The sequence below is a fragment of the Calliopsis andreniformis genome, chromosome 1 (genome assembly GCF_051401765.1).
Source record: "Calliopsis andreniformis isolate RMS-2024a chromosome 1, iyCalAndr_principal, whole genome shotgun sequence".
NCBI lineage: Eukaryota > Metazoa > Arthropoda > Insecta > Hymenoptera > Andrenidae > Calliopsis > Calliopsis andreniformis.
The window spans coordinates 18,308,816-18,325,965 of record NC_135062.1 but is presented as its reverse complement, the minus strand read 5'-3'; the positions used below and the strand labels follow the sequence as shown (position 1 = coordinate 18,325,965).

The 17,150-nt window shown below is 36.0% G+C and overlaps 4 protein-coding genes and 1 long non-coding RNA gene across 13 annotated transcripts in view; 2 read left to right on the top strand and 3 right to left on the bottom strand.

Moving 5' to 3' along the window:
* Positions 1-830: 830 nt before the first annotated feature.
* On the bottom strand, positions 831-1,877 carry LOC143181868 (uncharacterized). Its single transcript, XR_013002351.1, has 2 exons — positions 1,215-1,877; positions 831-1,114 (listed from the first exon to the last, which is right to left on the bottom strand). It is a non-coding gene; the product is annotated as an uncharacterized LOC143181868 (long non-coding RNA).
* Positions 1,539-3,601, top strand: LOC143181862 (uncharacterized). Its single transcript, XM_076382524.1, has 3 exons — positions 1,539-1,686; positions 3,244-3,375; positions 3,463-3,601. Exons 1-3 carry the CDS (start codon positions 1,578-1,580, stop codon positions 3,489-3,491), a joined length of 270 nt encoding a protein of 89 aa, XP_076238639.1. The 5' UTR covers positions 1,539-1,577; the 3' UTR covers positions 3,492-3,601.
* Positions 3,602-3,859: 258 nt separating this feature from the next.
* Positions 3,860-6,381, bottom strand: Rept (RuvB-like helicase 2 rept). 2 transcript variants are annotated; one of them, XM_076382489.1, is made up of 7 exons: positions 6,255-6,381; positions 5,788-5,901; positions 5,271-5,705; positions 4,760-5,192; positions 4,378-4,646; positions 4,196-4,301; positions 3,860-4,080 (listed from the first exon to the last, which is right to left on the bottom strand). In XM_076382489.1, exons 1-7 carry the CDS (start codon positions 6,258-6,260, stop codon positions 4,058-4,060), a joined length of 1,386 nt encoding a protein of 461 aa, XP_076238604.1. In that variant the 5' UTR covers positions 6,261-6,381; the 3' UTR covers positions 3,860-4,057. The 2 variants fall into 2 exon arrangements, with proteins under 2 accessions (XP_076238604.1, XP_076238597.1); XM_076382482.1 differs by having other exon boundaries at positions 3,860-4,083; positions 6,255-6,380.
* Positions 6,382-8,002: 1,621 nt separating this feature from the next.
* Wdr62 (WD repeat domain 62) overlaps positions 8,003-17,150 on the bottom strand; it is a 45,035-nt gene continuing 35,887 nt past the window's right edge. For 6 of the 8 annotated variants that reach the window (XM_076382333.1, XM_076382358.1, XM_076382394.1 and 3 more), the window contains one exon: positions 16,209-16,731. In XM_076382333.1, coding sequence (XP_076238448.1) covers positions 16,349-16,731 — 383 coding nt within the window. In that variant the 3' untranslated portion in view covers positions 16,209-16,348. Of the gene's footprint in view, positions 8,087-16,208; positions 16,732-17,150 lie in introns of those variants that run through there. The other 2 variants (XM_076382342.1, XM_076382383.1) reach the window with 2 other exon arrangements.
* Positions 8,467-12,617, top strand: Glys (glycogen [starch] synthase). The gene is made up of 11 exons (XM_076382467.1): positions 8,467-8,625; positions 8,688-8,872; positions 9,161-9,357; positions 9,434-9,626; positions 9,744-10,006; positions 10,108-10,318; positions 10,399-10,535; positions 10,617-10,749; positions 10,840-11,226; positions 11,316-11,516; positions 11,599-12,617. The coding sequence occupies exons 1-11, from the start codon at positions 8,487-8,489 to the stop codon at positions 11,629-11,631; spliced, it is 2,079 nt and encodes a 692-aa protein (XP_076238582.1). The 5' UTR covers positions 8,467-8,486; the 3' UTR covers positions 11,632-12,617.

The window sequence follows — 17,150 nt, the reverse complement described above, 5'->3', positions numbered from 1 at the left end:
CTAACGTTTCAATCGTATCACGACATTGCTTACGTCTGTTCCTGCCCAGTTTCAAGACAATGACTACGTCCTATCGATACATTTTTACATTTTATAGTTTGCCACGAAATCTGTAAATAAATTGGTAAAAAATGGTAGATCATAGAAATACTTGTTGATGCAGCAACGTCTAATCGATGCTCTTTTTGAAGAGAAAATGAAGCAACAACCCTCTATCGTGGTGACGCGCGAACCGCGTTTCGCGACCGCAGAGATGTACCGAGGGCGTGCGATCATGAACAAAGTTAATCGCTCGAGTAGAAAAGAGGTCTCAAGCGCGAGAAGCGTGCGTGCATACATACATTCATTTATACACACACACACTACATGTAGACGCGTCTGAAGTAGCGCGCCAGAATAAGCGCCGTACGGCGTGGCGTCGCGTCACGCGGCGTCGTATCACGATGTGTGCGTGCTGCACTCGAAGACGAGGAAACCAACGCCCGTAGACAATTAACAGACGAAGAACGAAGGGATTGGAACAGAGAGAAAGTAGAGTCCTTCGAATTTTTTGCAAGTAATGAAGCAGAGGAGAGGAAGTCGAGAAGCGAGGTAATAGGTCATGGTATTGAAAAGAAATAAATGGTTGTATAATTGCAATTGCAAATATATATGCAGACACAGATCGAGGATAGAAAAGATGGGTTCGAGTAAAAATACGCTTCATTCAAGTAGCAAGGGGAAATAGAAAAGTCGAGTAAGGATAAAGTGAAAAAATAAAAACAGGCAAGAGGAAGGTAGAAACGGGAAAAGGCGCGCATGGCTCCAGGTTTTCCTGATGCTGTTGTCGTCTACGTCGTGTGAATAATGAATAGAGAGCCGAATGGAAGCCACGGTCGTTCCTCCTCCAATCTCTGGATCCTTTCACTTTTTAACCCAGTTTCTATTGTTAAGTCGACAGCTAGCGAGCTGTCACGCTCGCTACCTACCGAACTAACCGTCGCACCGTAATTAACGCTATATCGTCGAGTTCCTGCTCTTCCTCCTCTTTCCTCTTTCTTTTCCTCCTTATGTCGCGGTTTTCCTCGCAGCGAATACATTTATATCATATAGGTATTTACACACATATGTTGCACTGTAACAGTAATTTCACAAATTGACAAGATTGTTTATTCTTCCAGTTTATATTTCTTCTCTATTAATTCTCGTGAATTAAGAAGTCTCTTTCAACCTACTATGCGCGTTCCACTAGACGAGAATTTTGGTACGAATCGAACTGAAAGAAACTTTGTCGTTGATCTTACAATTCATGTTAGAGAAAAATCTGTTTAAAGACAGATCGTTCTATTTTATTGAATGTTGAATTCTCTATTGAATCCGTTGAAAATCCAAAGGTCCGTGATATCGGAGAGCGGTAATTGTATTTATTCACAACTTTCCCCACTCGTGGCAAGTGTTTTCACCTCTTTAGTCTTTGCTCCGCGTAGTGCCGATCGGTCCAAACATCGAGTCGAGCAGTCTCGCGACTTTCTTCTCTTCGATCGGTCCACTTACGCACCTAAGGAAACTTAAGGAAATAAATTGCCTCTGCACAAATTATGTCACGAATTTTCAAAATCCTTATTCTCTTCACCGTCGCTACAATCTCAATTACCCACGCAAAACCGACAATATATAAGAGGAATCAAGATAATGTGTTCGAACGAGGTGAGTTTCTTGTTTCTTTCATTTATACCGTTTAAACGCTTTTACGTTTTCCTCTACTTTTTGATGTAGCTACTTTAGTATACTAGGTTTTAACATCGTTGTACATTAATTGGGAAGCCAGAGAACTCGTTAATCCTTATATGAAATTTCTCTTAGTTGTCATTTGTCAGCAAATTGTCATTTGCTCTTGTTTCAGTTTATTTCGTCTTGCTCTTTGCTCGCCGAATTTCATACAAATTGCTAAACGTATGTCGAGTGTACATGTTTCGTTTATTGTTTCTCGGTAAGATCACAACCTGCAACGAAAATTTGTGCAAATCTGCTCCAACCCAGTAAGGAAGAGGTCGAAGGATCGAATTAAAATGATTAAAGATACCTACATATTTCTCTTTTTTTAATCCCATTAGAATCGAGGTCTTGGTCGCGCGGCCATGCATCTACGCAGAAAAACTTTTACTTAATAACAATTTTGTTTCGCGTTTTACGATAAAAAATGATATTTCGATAACTCAGAAATGAACGTTATCATCATTTGTGTTGGTATCAATGAGAAACGAGAAGAAATGTATACGATACATAAATTTCCTTAGACATGCAAAGCGTTACGAAATGAATCTTATAGGCAAAATGATAAGTTGAGGTGTGCAAAGGGGGAGGAAGTATAGTTGACCAAATAAAGGACGATCTTCAAAGATCCGAATTTCCTTGAGATGACGTTTGGCAGGTGGGACTAACGGGACGATGACGTCAGTTTGTCTACCGCGTGGGTTTCGACTATAGCGAGATCGTGGTCCTAAACAGATCGTGCTCTCAACGCAATAAAGTATTTACACATCTGCCCGTGTACATATAATTTGTCTACACATTGAAAACTGGCAAGCTCTAGAGCAAGTTCTTGAAACTTTGATAAAACGATAGAGTGAAGAAATGCAGCTACGAATGCTGGGATACTGAGGAAACAGATATAGAAGAGTAGCGAAAAACTCTTGTCTGTTAACGTTAATACCATTGAATTATTAGGTCGCTGAGAAAATTGAGTTATCGTGTAATTAGTAACGTCACGGCAGTTATTAGGTCACTAGTAGTATCGAGTTATCGCGGCTTCTTAATAGGTATGAGAGGCAGCCAAAAGACATTAAAAGCTTTATAAGAAATTCGTGTTTCAAGGATAAGGAGAGTACCATTATTTCTTGAGAATTTCATTTTTCAATGAACAAACTTAGTTCGTACAGGCTAGTAAATGTAGTCAGTTGGTATAGTAGTTAATCTGTGTAAGTACTATATAGTATAACGATATAGGATCGAGAGTGACATTCCAATCGACGTGACGGGAATAGATGCATGAGAATATTTCGATGCCCTTCACTGCGCTACCTGGCATTTCCATTTTGCCACTGATTCTTGGTTACTTGTTATCTTTCTACAGATATTGTGGTGTTCATTTCCAAGTACATATGTAGTAACCTAACGAATAATAATTGAAGAATCAGCGACGGTTTCAATCTCGCTCTTGTTCGAGTCAATGAAGTAAAGTTAATTGCAATTCTTATCTTTCAGTAATGGTGCCAGTATCCTCTACAGTAATCCCTCTCCCCATGTACAAAATGGAATACGAATTAGGATTCGTGGCCAAAAACAAAAACACCCAACCAACGTTCAAGCCAGAAACTGGAATAAAATTAATAACAAGTAAGCGAAGCCCCGATTACTTATTTCACCAATAAAATCCATTTATAAAATGGAATGTGATCGAAGTATAATTACTGTATGTTGCAGTAAAAAGAAGCCAGGAGAAGAAGACGTAAGATTGTCGAAGAATTAATCTACCTCAAATCGCTTGTACCTCGATTCAGATTCTATGTTCGCAAGACGATAAATTTCTTTTTACTGTGGGACATCTGTACATAGATGTTCATCATCGACAAAACAATCCTAATTTGCTCGATGTTGTGTTGCGAGAATTAAGAGGTTTTTCTCTGGATTTTAGGTCTTTTGACTTTTCAAATCTAAAGATTTAAACAACTTAAAAGCTGCATGCTATACAGTGATAAAACGATCGCACCAAAAAGTAACTTACCTCTTTACTTCGTGATGTATACTAGCCAACTGTTTTTCTTCTTGAATAAAATCAAACGTTACACGGAGCCAAATTTTAGTCAGAGAAAACAAACGATGTCTGTTAAGCTTTTGTATTTAATTCCGAAACATAAAGCATCGTTTACATGCGTTTATCTGCTAATTAAATAGGCTCACTCGATGTTGTAAGAAAATATAATGAAATGACGAAACAGAAAAATATGTATTTTACCAAACAAGATGAAAAGTTAATACGAATCTGTTGTTGTTGTTGTTGTTGTTTACTTTCCTACTGCTACGATATTTCCATAGGCTCCTCTGCTAAAAGACACATATAAATATAATAGTGAAAATCATATGTAATTAATTTGTAATTAATTTGTAATAAATGATATTATAATAGTACAAACATTTGTTTTATAAATCTACTTACGCATTTCATTAAACATGAAGTCGTCCTGATATTCTTTAAGAAATTGAGTCGACCTATTCTCGTCGAGAAAAAGAGAATACACACGTTTTACATCGTCGATGTTGACCTGAAGATATATTTCAATGAATCCCCAGTGAAATTAAAAGTTCAAAGCATGAAGAGAGTAATCTTATTATACATACTTCGGTACTCTTCCTCCGTCTACTGACAAGAGAAGCAGTTGTGATAAGTTGAATGGCGTATCTCAGCGACGTCTCCAATGCGATTCTTGTAAGCACCGTTAAAGCATCGTCCGCCATTTCGCAGTCTTCTTCCTCGCATCTTATCTTTAAAATTTCCTTCAGTTCCTTCTCCTGATAAGGACTTGTCGGAACGATAATCATGCGATCCAACAAGTCAATAGGAATACCGTGTGGACTTTTATAATTTGTCCCTCTGATTCTTGTAATACCTAACAAAGTTGAAACCGTTAATGGTTCACTGATCGAAATGAAAAATTTAAGTATTTATTGAAATGTCCCCATAATTCATTCATATATCCCTTAGCTACACATACACACACACCTCTGTTTGTTGCCATAATTACTACAGGTGCCATCTCATTTTCAAGTGCTCTATTGAGAAAGGAAAAGCACTCAATATCCAGCATATGAACCTCATCGATGAATAATACACCTGGAACAATTTCTGCTTTTCCTTCTTCACGCCATTCAGCAACTTTTGCGTTTATTTGATCTCGAACTTCCGATTTTATTTCTCCCGTGTCACCGGAGAACAATGCCAAGAACCCATGGGTCCTGCTATTTATTACGTCAATTTCATGTAAAGTTACAGTGTGCACTACCTCTTTGCGTTTTTGCAATTCACCCTCAGGACACTGAACGAAACGAGTTTGCGAACCGGTCGCGTCGTAATCACGCGCCCTGGTAAACGATCTTCCTAATCTGTTGATTTTTCCTGTAGCTTTGTCGATCGTTATTACGTCACCAGCTTGAACCTAATATAAATAAATAATTTACAGATTAAAAAAATATTACAAGCAACAAAAATTATGATCAAAGTTTGTTCTTTTAACCTTTTCTTTCATTAAACTGTCGATCATTTTATTTCCTAAATCATAAATTGTTTCCATTTCTGTTGTTTTCAAAGTCAATTTGCCAACTTTAGCGCCAACACCTGTAGCAGGTCTGTCCACCTGAATTTCAACTACCTCCCCCTCTATAATTTCTGTTTCTTCTTTGATTCTTACACCAATGGATTTTCTAATGGCTTGAGTCAATGCTTCTGTTTTACTCATCTCCAACGAATAGATTTCTGAACCTGCCATGGAGGTAAATGGAGTATCTATTCCTAAGGCTTGGGCCATTCCCATGGCAATAGCAGTCTTTCCAGTACCAGGCTGACCTGCTAATAATATAGCACGTCCTGCTATTTTACCATCTTTAATCATCTCCAGAACTACACCAGCAGCACGACGTGCCATAAGCTGACCAACCATACCTTGCGATACCTGATTTCATTTAGTAAACAAGCTATGTAATTACAGCTTAAGTGCCATAAATAATATTCAAAGTGAAAAATAACATAATTACATGACGTGGTTCTAAACTATCATCCAAGCCCAACCCTCTGATATGAGAATGCGCTCCAATTCTTTCTATCCTAGTAATTTCACGAACTTCTTGAACTTTTGCAGCTGCAACAGCCTGCAATAAATACAAAATAAGAATTACATAATATGGTAATATATATTTACATTGTATCCTACTAGATTTTGTTTAATAGATAACCAAAAATTGATCAAACAGTTGTCATAGTAACTCATATTGAAGAGATTAGAAAGAAGAAATAAAGAACTAAATAAAGTACAGAAAAAAAAAATTACAAAGTAAACCATAAGTTAATAAAAAATAATACTCAGTGCCCTTCCTTTTAAAAATTTGTGAGACATATGTATAGGTTAACCGGGATAAGGTAATTAAAACAATGATATTAAAATCATCATCAAACATAATGTTAGGAATAAGAAATAGTTTTAATTTAGAGAAACAATATTTACCGCCATGATTCAAGACTTTCACTTCACTTCTTTCACAATATTAGGCTATTATGTACATGTAATAAACAACATGAACTATTCCGCATCCGTAACAACTAGAACAATATCAAGCGTGATCGTGTGATCGTGATCATTTGAGAAGCACGTTTCAATTCCTATGATCATGTAGCATATAGAAATGAAACACAGTTACAGCTTACGGGCCACACATACCACTTGCTTGATCAACCTTATTCATTCACATGTCAACATTTTAATTTACACATTGTTCATTCAATCTAACGAACTGCTTACAGCAGTTTTATTTCTATTACATGTAGCTACGATTTATTTTGTATGCGATGCTTGGCGTTTTTCATCTCTACTCTGCCCCTCACTACTCTACTCTCTATACTCTATAGTATCTGGAAATCCATTGAACTTCACTAAAGTTTTGGACAAGAATGGATTTTTAAAATATATAAAGAAAACAATAGGTATACCGAACATTATTTAACGCAAAGTCGTACACAACTACATCAAGTGAGTTAAGAATCTGTTAAATTAAGATTCCAAATGTATGTGTGTACCTAACAAATGGATGAACGATTAATTATGCAAGTAATAAAAAAAGCGCATTATCGTAGTTTCGAACACCGTCTAGCGGTTGAATTGATGAACTATACCCTTCTGAGAAAGCACTTCTGACGCCACCTGGTCATAACTATTGCAAAGTAATGGCGATACGATACGAAGTGTATCGCAAAATGAATTTTACAGTCTCTGTAAACTGCAAACCCTGAGATAAATACATACATAAACACATTTGAGAATGACAATGAAACAATTCTGTCATAGTATAGGACTACATAATACACAGCTTTCTTGAAAATAAATTGAACTATTTAAAGCTACAGTAGAATAAAATATATGTGTACCTTTATTTGCCTTCAAAGATAAGAGATTGTAGGACCAGTACCATATTTGAGAAAGCTGTTTCGAATTTTAATAAAACACTACCTAGGCACCTATTGGAAAAAAAGAATTTCTATTCAGAAAGCTTGTCATAATGTAAAATGAATGTTCTTTAAGTCAAATTGACTCCGTTCCTTTTACTGTACATTGAAAATTGTACTAGGTACTTCAGAAACATTTGTTATCGTACTTGTAATTAATCTTGAAAAATGAAAGAAATCAAGAAAGAAAGGAAGAAAGAAAGACAGAGAAATAGGAATATTTGTGAAAGAGAAAATTGTCTAAAAGATGCAAGCAAGTGGAAAGGAAAGGGACGAAAGAATGAAGATGAGCCAAGAAGTGATTTCGTTGCGGCGTGGCGGGAAGACACATATCTCGTGCCATCTGTGTTGTTGCGAAAGAAATCCGAGTATGTAATGCGTTTATCAACGAACCGACGAAGATTCGGTTGTCGGGTTCAAAGTAGGCCGAGAAGCCAACTCCGTCAAGCCCTTGTGACCTTTCCATAGTTTGTGGTGACCTTCACGCGAGCTTGGCCGTGGAACGACTCGACTCGCTTCTCGCTTCTGTCCATCCACCCACTTGTTCCATCGTCGCTACGTTTTTTTTTTTTTTTTCAATTCAAAGTAAGCCAATCTTTCACATTGATCTCTACACGTTGCGCGCGCCACATCTCGTTGAAATATTTCGAGCAAACTTTTTTTTTCTTTCGACATCACACACGGTTCAACGGACCCGGTAAATTTCTAATAAAAGTGGCAGTACTTCGTGCCTGTCATTGACCTCTCGATAAACTCATCCTAGCAGACACGCACCGTGCTTCTTTTCGTCGGGTCGACTATGATAGTTCCCGAGCGAACTCGATTCCGAGCTCGTGCCTGAAAAAGTACCGCGCCGGGATCCTGATCAATCTTGATCTTGATCTTGAAAGGCATTAGTGAACACGGTTATCGAAAACGATACAAAGGTGAAAGAAAAAATTCGTACTTGCAGTAGAAATTCTACGTGTGCCGATTATTGTTCGTTGTTTTGATTATTCGAATAACTTATTTTTACATTTTTTCGGTTTTTAACTGACTGAAAGGTGAGTCGAAATTAACATTATTAGCCAAGATAAGAACATTTTCTATCTTTAACAGTGAATTTGAACACATTACACATTATCGCACTGAAAATGTTAAAAAGAAAATGTAATTACACTGAAAACGATTTGCTGGAAAAATTCAAGCTGCTTTTAATAAATATGTATTATTCAGCTATCGATTGAGAGTGAGCAAAATGTCAAGAGAACGTGCATCTAGAAGATTTTACCGTGTAGACAGCAGTAATGATTTACTTGAATTCATGGATCGTGGATATACAGCACAACACGAGAATCGATGGAATTTCGAAGTTGCATGGGAGGCTGCCAATAAAGGTATACCAAATATCATTCTGATATTCTGATTCTTAATAATTCTTTTATACTTGTCTTTTCAGTTGGTGGTATATATACTGTAATACGATCCAAAGCCTTTGTTTCTACGGAAGAAATGGGAGATCAGTATTGTCTTATTGGTCCCTATAAAGAAACTTCTGCTCGTACAGAAGTTGAGGAAGCAGACTTTCCACGCAACAGTCCATTGCATTTAGCTGTTCAAGTTCTACGGGATCAAGGGTTCAAAGTAAGCCTAGACAACGTTACATAAAATATTATTTTATTATTATAATTTAATATTTGCCAGAAAAAAAAAAACATTTCTATTAGATGCAGGCTTATACTACTTAAAATTATATATTACTGCCTAAGAATAATGATTGGCTGGTGTTCAAGTTGCAAGGCTAAAATTAATTCAAGGGCAATTATATCTGTACGCAAGATGCAAGACTGTCCTTTGCTTTGTCTAGTTTATTGCAGCTAACATAGGAATATGTAAATTTGATTTGATCATAAAGTAAGAACTTTTCTTGAGGTTGTAACAGGTACATGGCTAGTGGATGGAAATCCCCAGATAATATTGTTCGATATTGGGAGTGCAGCATGGAAGTTAGATGAATATAAGCAGGAATTATGGAACACTTGCAATCTCGGTATTCCTCATCTCGATATAGAAGCAAATGATGCTGTTATACTTGGTTATCTTGTTTGTCAATTTATCGCCGAGTTTAGGTACTTCTCACCATACCCGAAATACAATATATTCCTCTATTACGAGACTCTTTGAAGAAGAATTTGTTCATTTTAGAAAAGCTGCAGAAGGATATTCTGACGTTCCACCTCGCGTGGTCGTGCATTGCCATGAATGGCAAGCTGGCGTTGGATTGATCGCATTAAGAACTAGACACGTGGACGTTGCCACGATTTTCACTACGCATGCCACCCTCCTTGGAAGATATCTTTGCGCAGGGAAGACTGACTTTTACAATAATTTAGATAAGGTATCGTGTCATAGAGGTCAAGGACTTTTATCAAAGTTCAGATTTTTCCACTTGAAATGTTACTCAAACATATCGTTATGGGATTTGACTTGAATGAATTCAATGCGTTTATTATAGTTTAACGTCGACGAAGAAGCAGGAAAACGGCAAATTTACCATAGATACTGTATGGAGCGTGCAGCCACGCACTTGGCGCACGTATTCACTACTGTTTCTGATATAACTGGTTTCGAAGCTGAACATTTGTTAAAAAGGAAGCCAGATATAATTACACCAAACGGATTAAACGTTAAAAAATTTGCTGCCTTACACGAATTTCAAAATTTGCACGCTGTTAGTAAAGAAAAGATACACGAGTTCGTTAGAGGTCATTTTTATGGGTATGTATCAACGAATAATAGATATTCGTCTAACTTTCCTTTACTTCTTTCAATCTATAAATTAAGTGTATGTTTCTTTTTTCCCCTTTTCCTTCTGCCAGTCACTATGATTTTGATCTGGATAAAACTTTGTATTTCTTCATTGCTGGACGTTACGAGTTTGGGAACAAGGGTGCCGACATATTTATCGAAGCATTGGCGAGATTAAACCATTACTTGAAAACTTCTAGACCGGACATGACTGTAGTTGCCTTTCTTATCTTTCCAGCCCGTACTAATAACTTTAACGTAGAATCATTGCGAGGCCATGCTGTAAGTCTATTCTCTTAATCTCTTCTTGCATCAAGGAGAAAATGAAATGTTCCATTACAAATTGCTATTTTATTTTGAAGGTTACTAAATCGTTGAGAGACACGATCAGTGACATACAACAGAAAATAGGGAAACGTATGTACGAATTGTGTTTGTCGGGTCGTATGCCCGATGCGCAAGATCTTTTACAAAAAGATGACACGATTAAGATTAAACGGTAAAATTTGATCAGAAAGTACAAGAGAGAAATATTAGTTATAGTTAGAAAAATATAAACTATTTTGATTTGTTGATTTAGGTGTTTATACGCCCTTCAGAGAAATGGATTGCCACCTGTTACCACGCACAATGTTGTAGATGATTGGAACGATCCAGCACTGAATGCTATTAGAAGATGCAATCTGTTCAATACCGTTAACGATCGAGTTAAGGTTAATAGACAATTGAGTTTTACTTTTCGGTCTTATCGGTAATTAATATTCGATTAAATATATTTTTAATATTTCTGTTCTGAATTGCAGATAGTATTCCATCCAGAATTCCTCTCGTCGACAAATCCGTTATTTGGCCTCGATTATGAAGAGTTCGTCAGAGGATGCCACTTAGGAGTTTTCCCATCTTATTACGAACCATGGGGCTACACACCTGCAGAATGTACTGTCATGGGTATCCCCAGCATTACCACGAATCTTTCTGGATTCGGTTGCTTTATGCAGGAACACATAGCTGATCCAATGAGCTACGGCATTTATATTGTGGATAGACGATTCATTGGTTTGGAAAACAGCGTACAACAGCTTGCCCACTACATGTTCGATTTCGCTCGACTCAGTCGCAGGCAACGTATCATTCAAAGAAATCGTACAGAGCGACTAAGTGATCTCCTTGATTGGAGAAATCTGGGCATCGTGAGTAAATCAATCTCTTTTTCTTTCTTTTCTCTCATTACTGTTTTTAACTAACCCACACAATTCTAAGCACAATGAAAATTGTACAGTATTATCGGCAAGCCAGAATGAAGGCTTTAGTCACGGTCTATCCAGAATTAGCATCAGAATACGCTGAAGGTGGTGTAGGTCGCTTTAGTTATCCAAGACCTATCAGTGAACCACCATCGCCTTCATCTTCGAGACACACCACACCTGCTGCTTCGGTTCATGGTTCTGACGACGAAGACGAAGTCGACGATGAGAAAGAGGTTTCTCAATATTTCTATCATTTCTCTTGATTCAGAAATAATTATAAGTATTAGTTTTACCGTACGTTGTTCTTTGTTATAGTTGGAGGAGTTGCGTCAGACAAATGGCAGATAAGCTGAATGAAGTATTGGCGAACTAAAGTACGACGAACAATTTATACATACATTAGATGAATACATGGAGACGTTGCGACAGTAGTGCCAAAATAATCGACCAGCATGGTACATAGTCCTCCATGGAAGATAAACGTTAAATCATCACAGCTATTCATTATCTCTTAAAGTACTCAAGTCACATTGATGTTTGTTATATTTCCGCACTGTGTTTGTTCGCGAGAAGCTCAAACGTAACAGAGAAAAGGATATACAAGATGTTCTAGAATTATAGGTATACATTCAATTATTTAATAGCAGTCATAAAAAGGAATAAAAATGTTCTACCGCATGTAAACCAAATAATATTACAAGCTCTGGTACATGTATGTAAAAGAATTATGATTTTTAAGTTATGTCATTGCTGCAGCAAATTCATTTTATGCATGAGCGTGTAAATATTACGATTAAGATGCCGCTTCGCTAGTATTATAAACTTTACAAAGATTTACGTCTATTGAGAATTAATGTATTTTAAAGATGAGTGTTTACAAATCTACTTATACTAACAGATAGGGTCCTTTTTATGAACTCTATTATTTATTTAATTTGATACCTACATTTCTGTAACACCCTGTATATAAGAACAGTATTTACATTGCATACATATTCATATACATATACATACATACACACGAAATTCTTAAAGAGCTGATATAGTCTTCCACACATCAAAACCTGCAGCGTAATGTTCCATGTATGAAGTATGATATTGTTATATTTTGAAAACTATATTTCATGTTATGCGTATGCAATATATGTAATAGGTGGAATGTGTTCCTATTTGTATAAAAGATAGTTGTATTTTTGTGAGAATTAGTACGCGAATAATCCAACTTTTGTAGAGTCACTATCATGGGGGCAATCAGTTTTATATCTCTGTGGCCATGTGTATAATTCGATCTTGTTGATATGTTGTTTTCTGAAAATAAAACTTGTCAAAGTATATTTTAATTCATTTTTTCTTTCCTGAACAAATGTGTTTAAATATTCGATTTTACATTAAAACAATTGAGTTTCTTCTTTCTTTCTTTCTTTCTTTTTCTTTGTTTTCTCCATCTTTTAATATAATCTGTGAGAATTATTATATCATTAACCGTATAACATAATGTACAAAAAAAAAAAAAAAAGAAAAAAAAAGAAAAAAAAAAAGAAAAAAAAAAGAAAAAAAAGAAAAACGAAATACATAGGATTTAAAAATACTCTTTTTACGACGAAATTCTTATACATTTGGCATTTTAAATGATTACCAAAACTATTTGTTGTTTCGCGATTCGATTTGAAATAAATATATACACAATTAATTAAGAAATGAGTATAACATAATATTACACAACAACGTACGTCTTAACGCAACAAGTATAACAATATACAAAACCAAGTTACCGCTGATCTTTGCGTTCGGTTAAAAATACCTTATATGTATGTGCTTTGTTGATTATTACGTATTCTAAAGAAAGAGAGGAAGAAGGGGAAGAAAATGTATAAGTATGAAGGTGAGGGCGGAGGAGAGGCTGAGATTAAAGAGAGAGGAGTGAAAATTTGGAATGGTTCATTATCAACGCGAATAACTAAGTAAAATATAAGGGACATATGTATATGAAATTGAGATTCGATGCTCTCATTTCTCGCGTCCCCATTCACGGTTTACGCATACGTTTACAATGATTATGATGTATTACAAAAATGCTGAACATCGAATACAAAATATTATTCTAGTCTCTAGAATAGGTGACGATGAATAGAATAATTGATATTGTTGGCAAAATTACCTGAGAATGTCATGATTTTGCATGAAAAACTACGTGTTCGAAACATGGAAAAGAACATCTTTGTTTGTATGAGTACTTGTGATTAGTAAACTTCGACCTAGCCTAGGTGTACTTATAATTTTAAGCAAATGAATTTCAAGCTATACTTGTTTTTAAGACATGCTCTCGAAAAAGTGAGTCTTCGGCAACAAATGTTCAATTGATTTTTTCATGTGTAGTCATAAATTCCCTTGGTTATGCCAACAATTGAGATAATGTAGTTTGCATGTGATCAACACCTTCACCGCGCAAGCTAACGGTTAGAGCTTCAGTTTTGCGAGACGATTTTCTATCGAAATGATAAGGGTTAACGATATATCAGCTGTGACATTGAGTTTTGTAAGCCTCTAAGAACGCACTAGCGATAACCGAGTTCACGCGAATCGATCGTTCTATTGAACAGTGTATAATCCATTATTATACATTATTCGTTACCCTAATGATGGTTTTTATTGAGAAGAAAATAAACTAACGGTGAATGTGTTCATTCTTATCGCTCAGGAATGATATGAACACTGTGACTTTCGTTAAAAAATCGTCCCGCCGAGCTGGAGAATAACATTCACGCGATCAGGAAATAGAAAGAAATCAATTCCCGTGAAACAATACTGAATTACACGATTAGTCTCGTACACAAGGGCATCTTGCCTAACGTAAACCTACAAATTATTATGTAATCAATACACGAAGTAGCGTTTTTAGTATAGACTGAACATATGGTACACCGTTTATCGATAAAAATTACAATTATACGCAATGAAGAGAAACGCCTAAAATACGAATCTTATTGATGAGCGTATAACACACGTACATACAAGTAGCTGGTAAACGATGTTACATCGCGATCATTAAATCTAAATGGCACATTGTCTTTATACAGTAATACATATACAATCTTGAACGAACTTTACACGCGAAGAGGAAAGTAACTTATTAACAATTTATGAACGCAGAAAAAGAGTTACGGGGCTGTTAAAATGATAATAATACACAATATGCATACTTGTTGATATTTTTCTAATACTTTGATTTCCTCGATACAATTCCTTCTTGTTCAATTAGTTTGCTAATCGTAAGTTTCGTACACCTTCGAGTGCAGAGTTTCAATTAAAATTCCAGTAGAATGCTTTCGAAATTGAATTTTTAGGATTTCATCTCTCTGTTATACGTGTAAAAATATTTCCCAATCTCTACGATAAAATATGCGGTTAGTACAGTTATTGGTTCAAATGAACTCAATCAATTCTCCTTACACTTGTTATCCTTCCTTTATACGATTCACGTATTGGATTCGATTCGTTCTTCGAACAGTTCTTCATCAAGTAAAATTAATTCGAAACCATTACGTTGACTTGGAATCTAAAATCACATACACACTCGAAATCTCATCCGTAAACAAAATTTCTTTTCCTTCTCTTCTTTCTCATCAGAGTTAAGTACGTCGCGAATTAAGAGAAAGGACCATTTCTTTTTTTTCCATTTTTTCCCTTTTTTTTTTAAGTATTGGCAAGTTTCTATCGTTCACTCTACGAAGTTTCTTTCCATCTTTTTCTTATTTTGCTCAAATTTCCTGTTTCCTTGAGTTTCTCCCATTATTTGGGAAAAAAGAGAAGCTCTTTTTGGACCGCAGGTACTGACAACCTTTGGTTATGCGACGAGAAAAGACTAATATTACAATACATTGTCGCGTAGTAGTCGGTAAATATACATATGTATACAATATATGTTCGTTTGAAAACTAGTCTAAGAGTCTTTAGTTAATTGGCATTTTACGGCGTATGGCCTCAAGAAACATGCACGTTTCATGTATGTAGTTGATTTCTTCCGTTTAGTAGGAGAGAGTGTGGTTTTGAAATTGGCATAGTTCAATTATTCCTCTTTCAACTGAATTTTTCTGGATATTTTCTATATGGAGAATCCTCCTATTTAGCTTTGGCTACGGACTCCTTTAGTACACGTAAAATACTCTACGTACAATCACCAGTCTCGGATCGGCACATGACTCACTCATTGCCAACATTAATTATTCCCTTTCGAAGAAATAGAAATCATACTGGCACTTTTGATTGCAAAACTTCGAATAAATGTAACAAACCAAATCTTTATACCTTAATAGTTCGTTAAGTTTGGACTTCAACAATCGCAATGAAAAGTTCAAGATATGGATAACTCCATATCTGTTCCATTTCCGTTCTCAATCATGAGAAAATATGTCGTCTGAGGAAAGTTGCTTGCGCAATATATAAGACATGGGCCGTCATTATTTTCAACATTTTTCGAACAGTAATGTTTAAGGTTATTTGGCCATTATATTTTAAGTTCTATAAAGTAGGATATACTGTTCGAATAAAAAAAGAAAAATGTTGATGACCCTGAGGTAACTGACAAAGACCACCGAGAATTTTTTTTAATACTACATACATAACAGTAGTCCTCCTCCTGAATGGCGCAACATTTTCTCTAAGAAATTTTTCGTATACTCAAGAAAAAGAAAAAGGGATTGGAACAGTGTTCATGATAAATGCGAATCTACCTGTATAATGAGGTACTGAAAGCACACTGGAGTCACATATAAAAGTATATTCCTTGACCACTATGTATCGGTAAACATATTTCCTTCCATTTATATAGTGGATTGCAGTTTTTAATTAATTATTAGTCAACGGTGAAAGAAAAAATAGAATATATTACGAGTCAGCGTGGGAGTTAATAATAGGTGGTAACAAACGAACTGTTACATTCACGTTCTTTACGACCTCATTATACTTTTTTCTTAGCAACGATACAGAAAGATTGGGAGAGACGAAGGTTCCTTCTGAATATCCTGATCCATTTTTAATTGTAAAATTTGCTGAGATTGGACGGATTTTACGTGTGGCTTGATTGCGTTCCCCCCATTCTCTGCTGCATCATGGACAGTAATAATTCCGAATACTGTTGCATCATATTGACCATCTTACCCTGATCCTGACCAGCCAACAGCTCTTGAAACGTCGCGGTAGCTTCGTTCACAGCTACGCTGTCACTCGCTGGTGTTGATCCATCGTTGTGACTGTCGCCACCAGCAACAACTAATCGTAAAGTGCGCATTGTCTCGTTCACGGACGATTGAAGACCGCGTAACATCGTATCCCTATCGATGCTAACTCCTTCGTCCTCTTTATCTATTGTTAGACGTTTATAAAGTTGTACTACGTTGTCTGCTGTACGCGTTAGGTCGTCAGCAATCGTGTTGCACAACTGTGTAGACACTGTAGACAGGAAATATAAGCTGAATTGCGAAAATAACGTAATGGTAAATTAGGGATATGTTACGACGAAAAATGCAAATGTTCTTTTGCATAGAAAACTGAAGAAATCATCAAGAACCTTATCTTCATTTCAAACATTTTTTTCGCTTTTTATGCTTTAAAGGAATGCTTTTGTATATACTGATAGAAAAATGTAAGAACGTTTACATGATCAATGACAGATGAATGTATGTAAAATGAATGGTACACCGGTGTAGAATGTAGCATCCATTTTAACGATGATACGAATAAGAAGGTATGGGCGAATTCGTGCAGCGTGCAGGTTACATACATCGATTCTAAAATCCGTAATGAGACCATGCTATTCTGGTAGATTCGGGTAATATATATCCTAACGATGAGGGAACTAGATTCTCAAA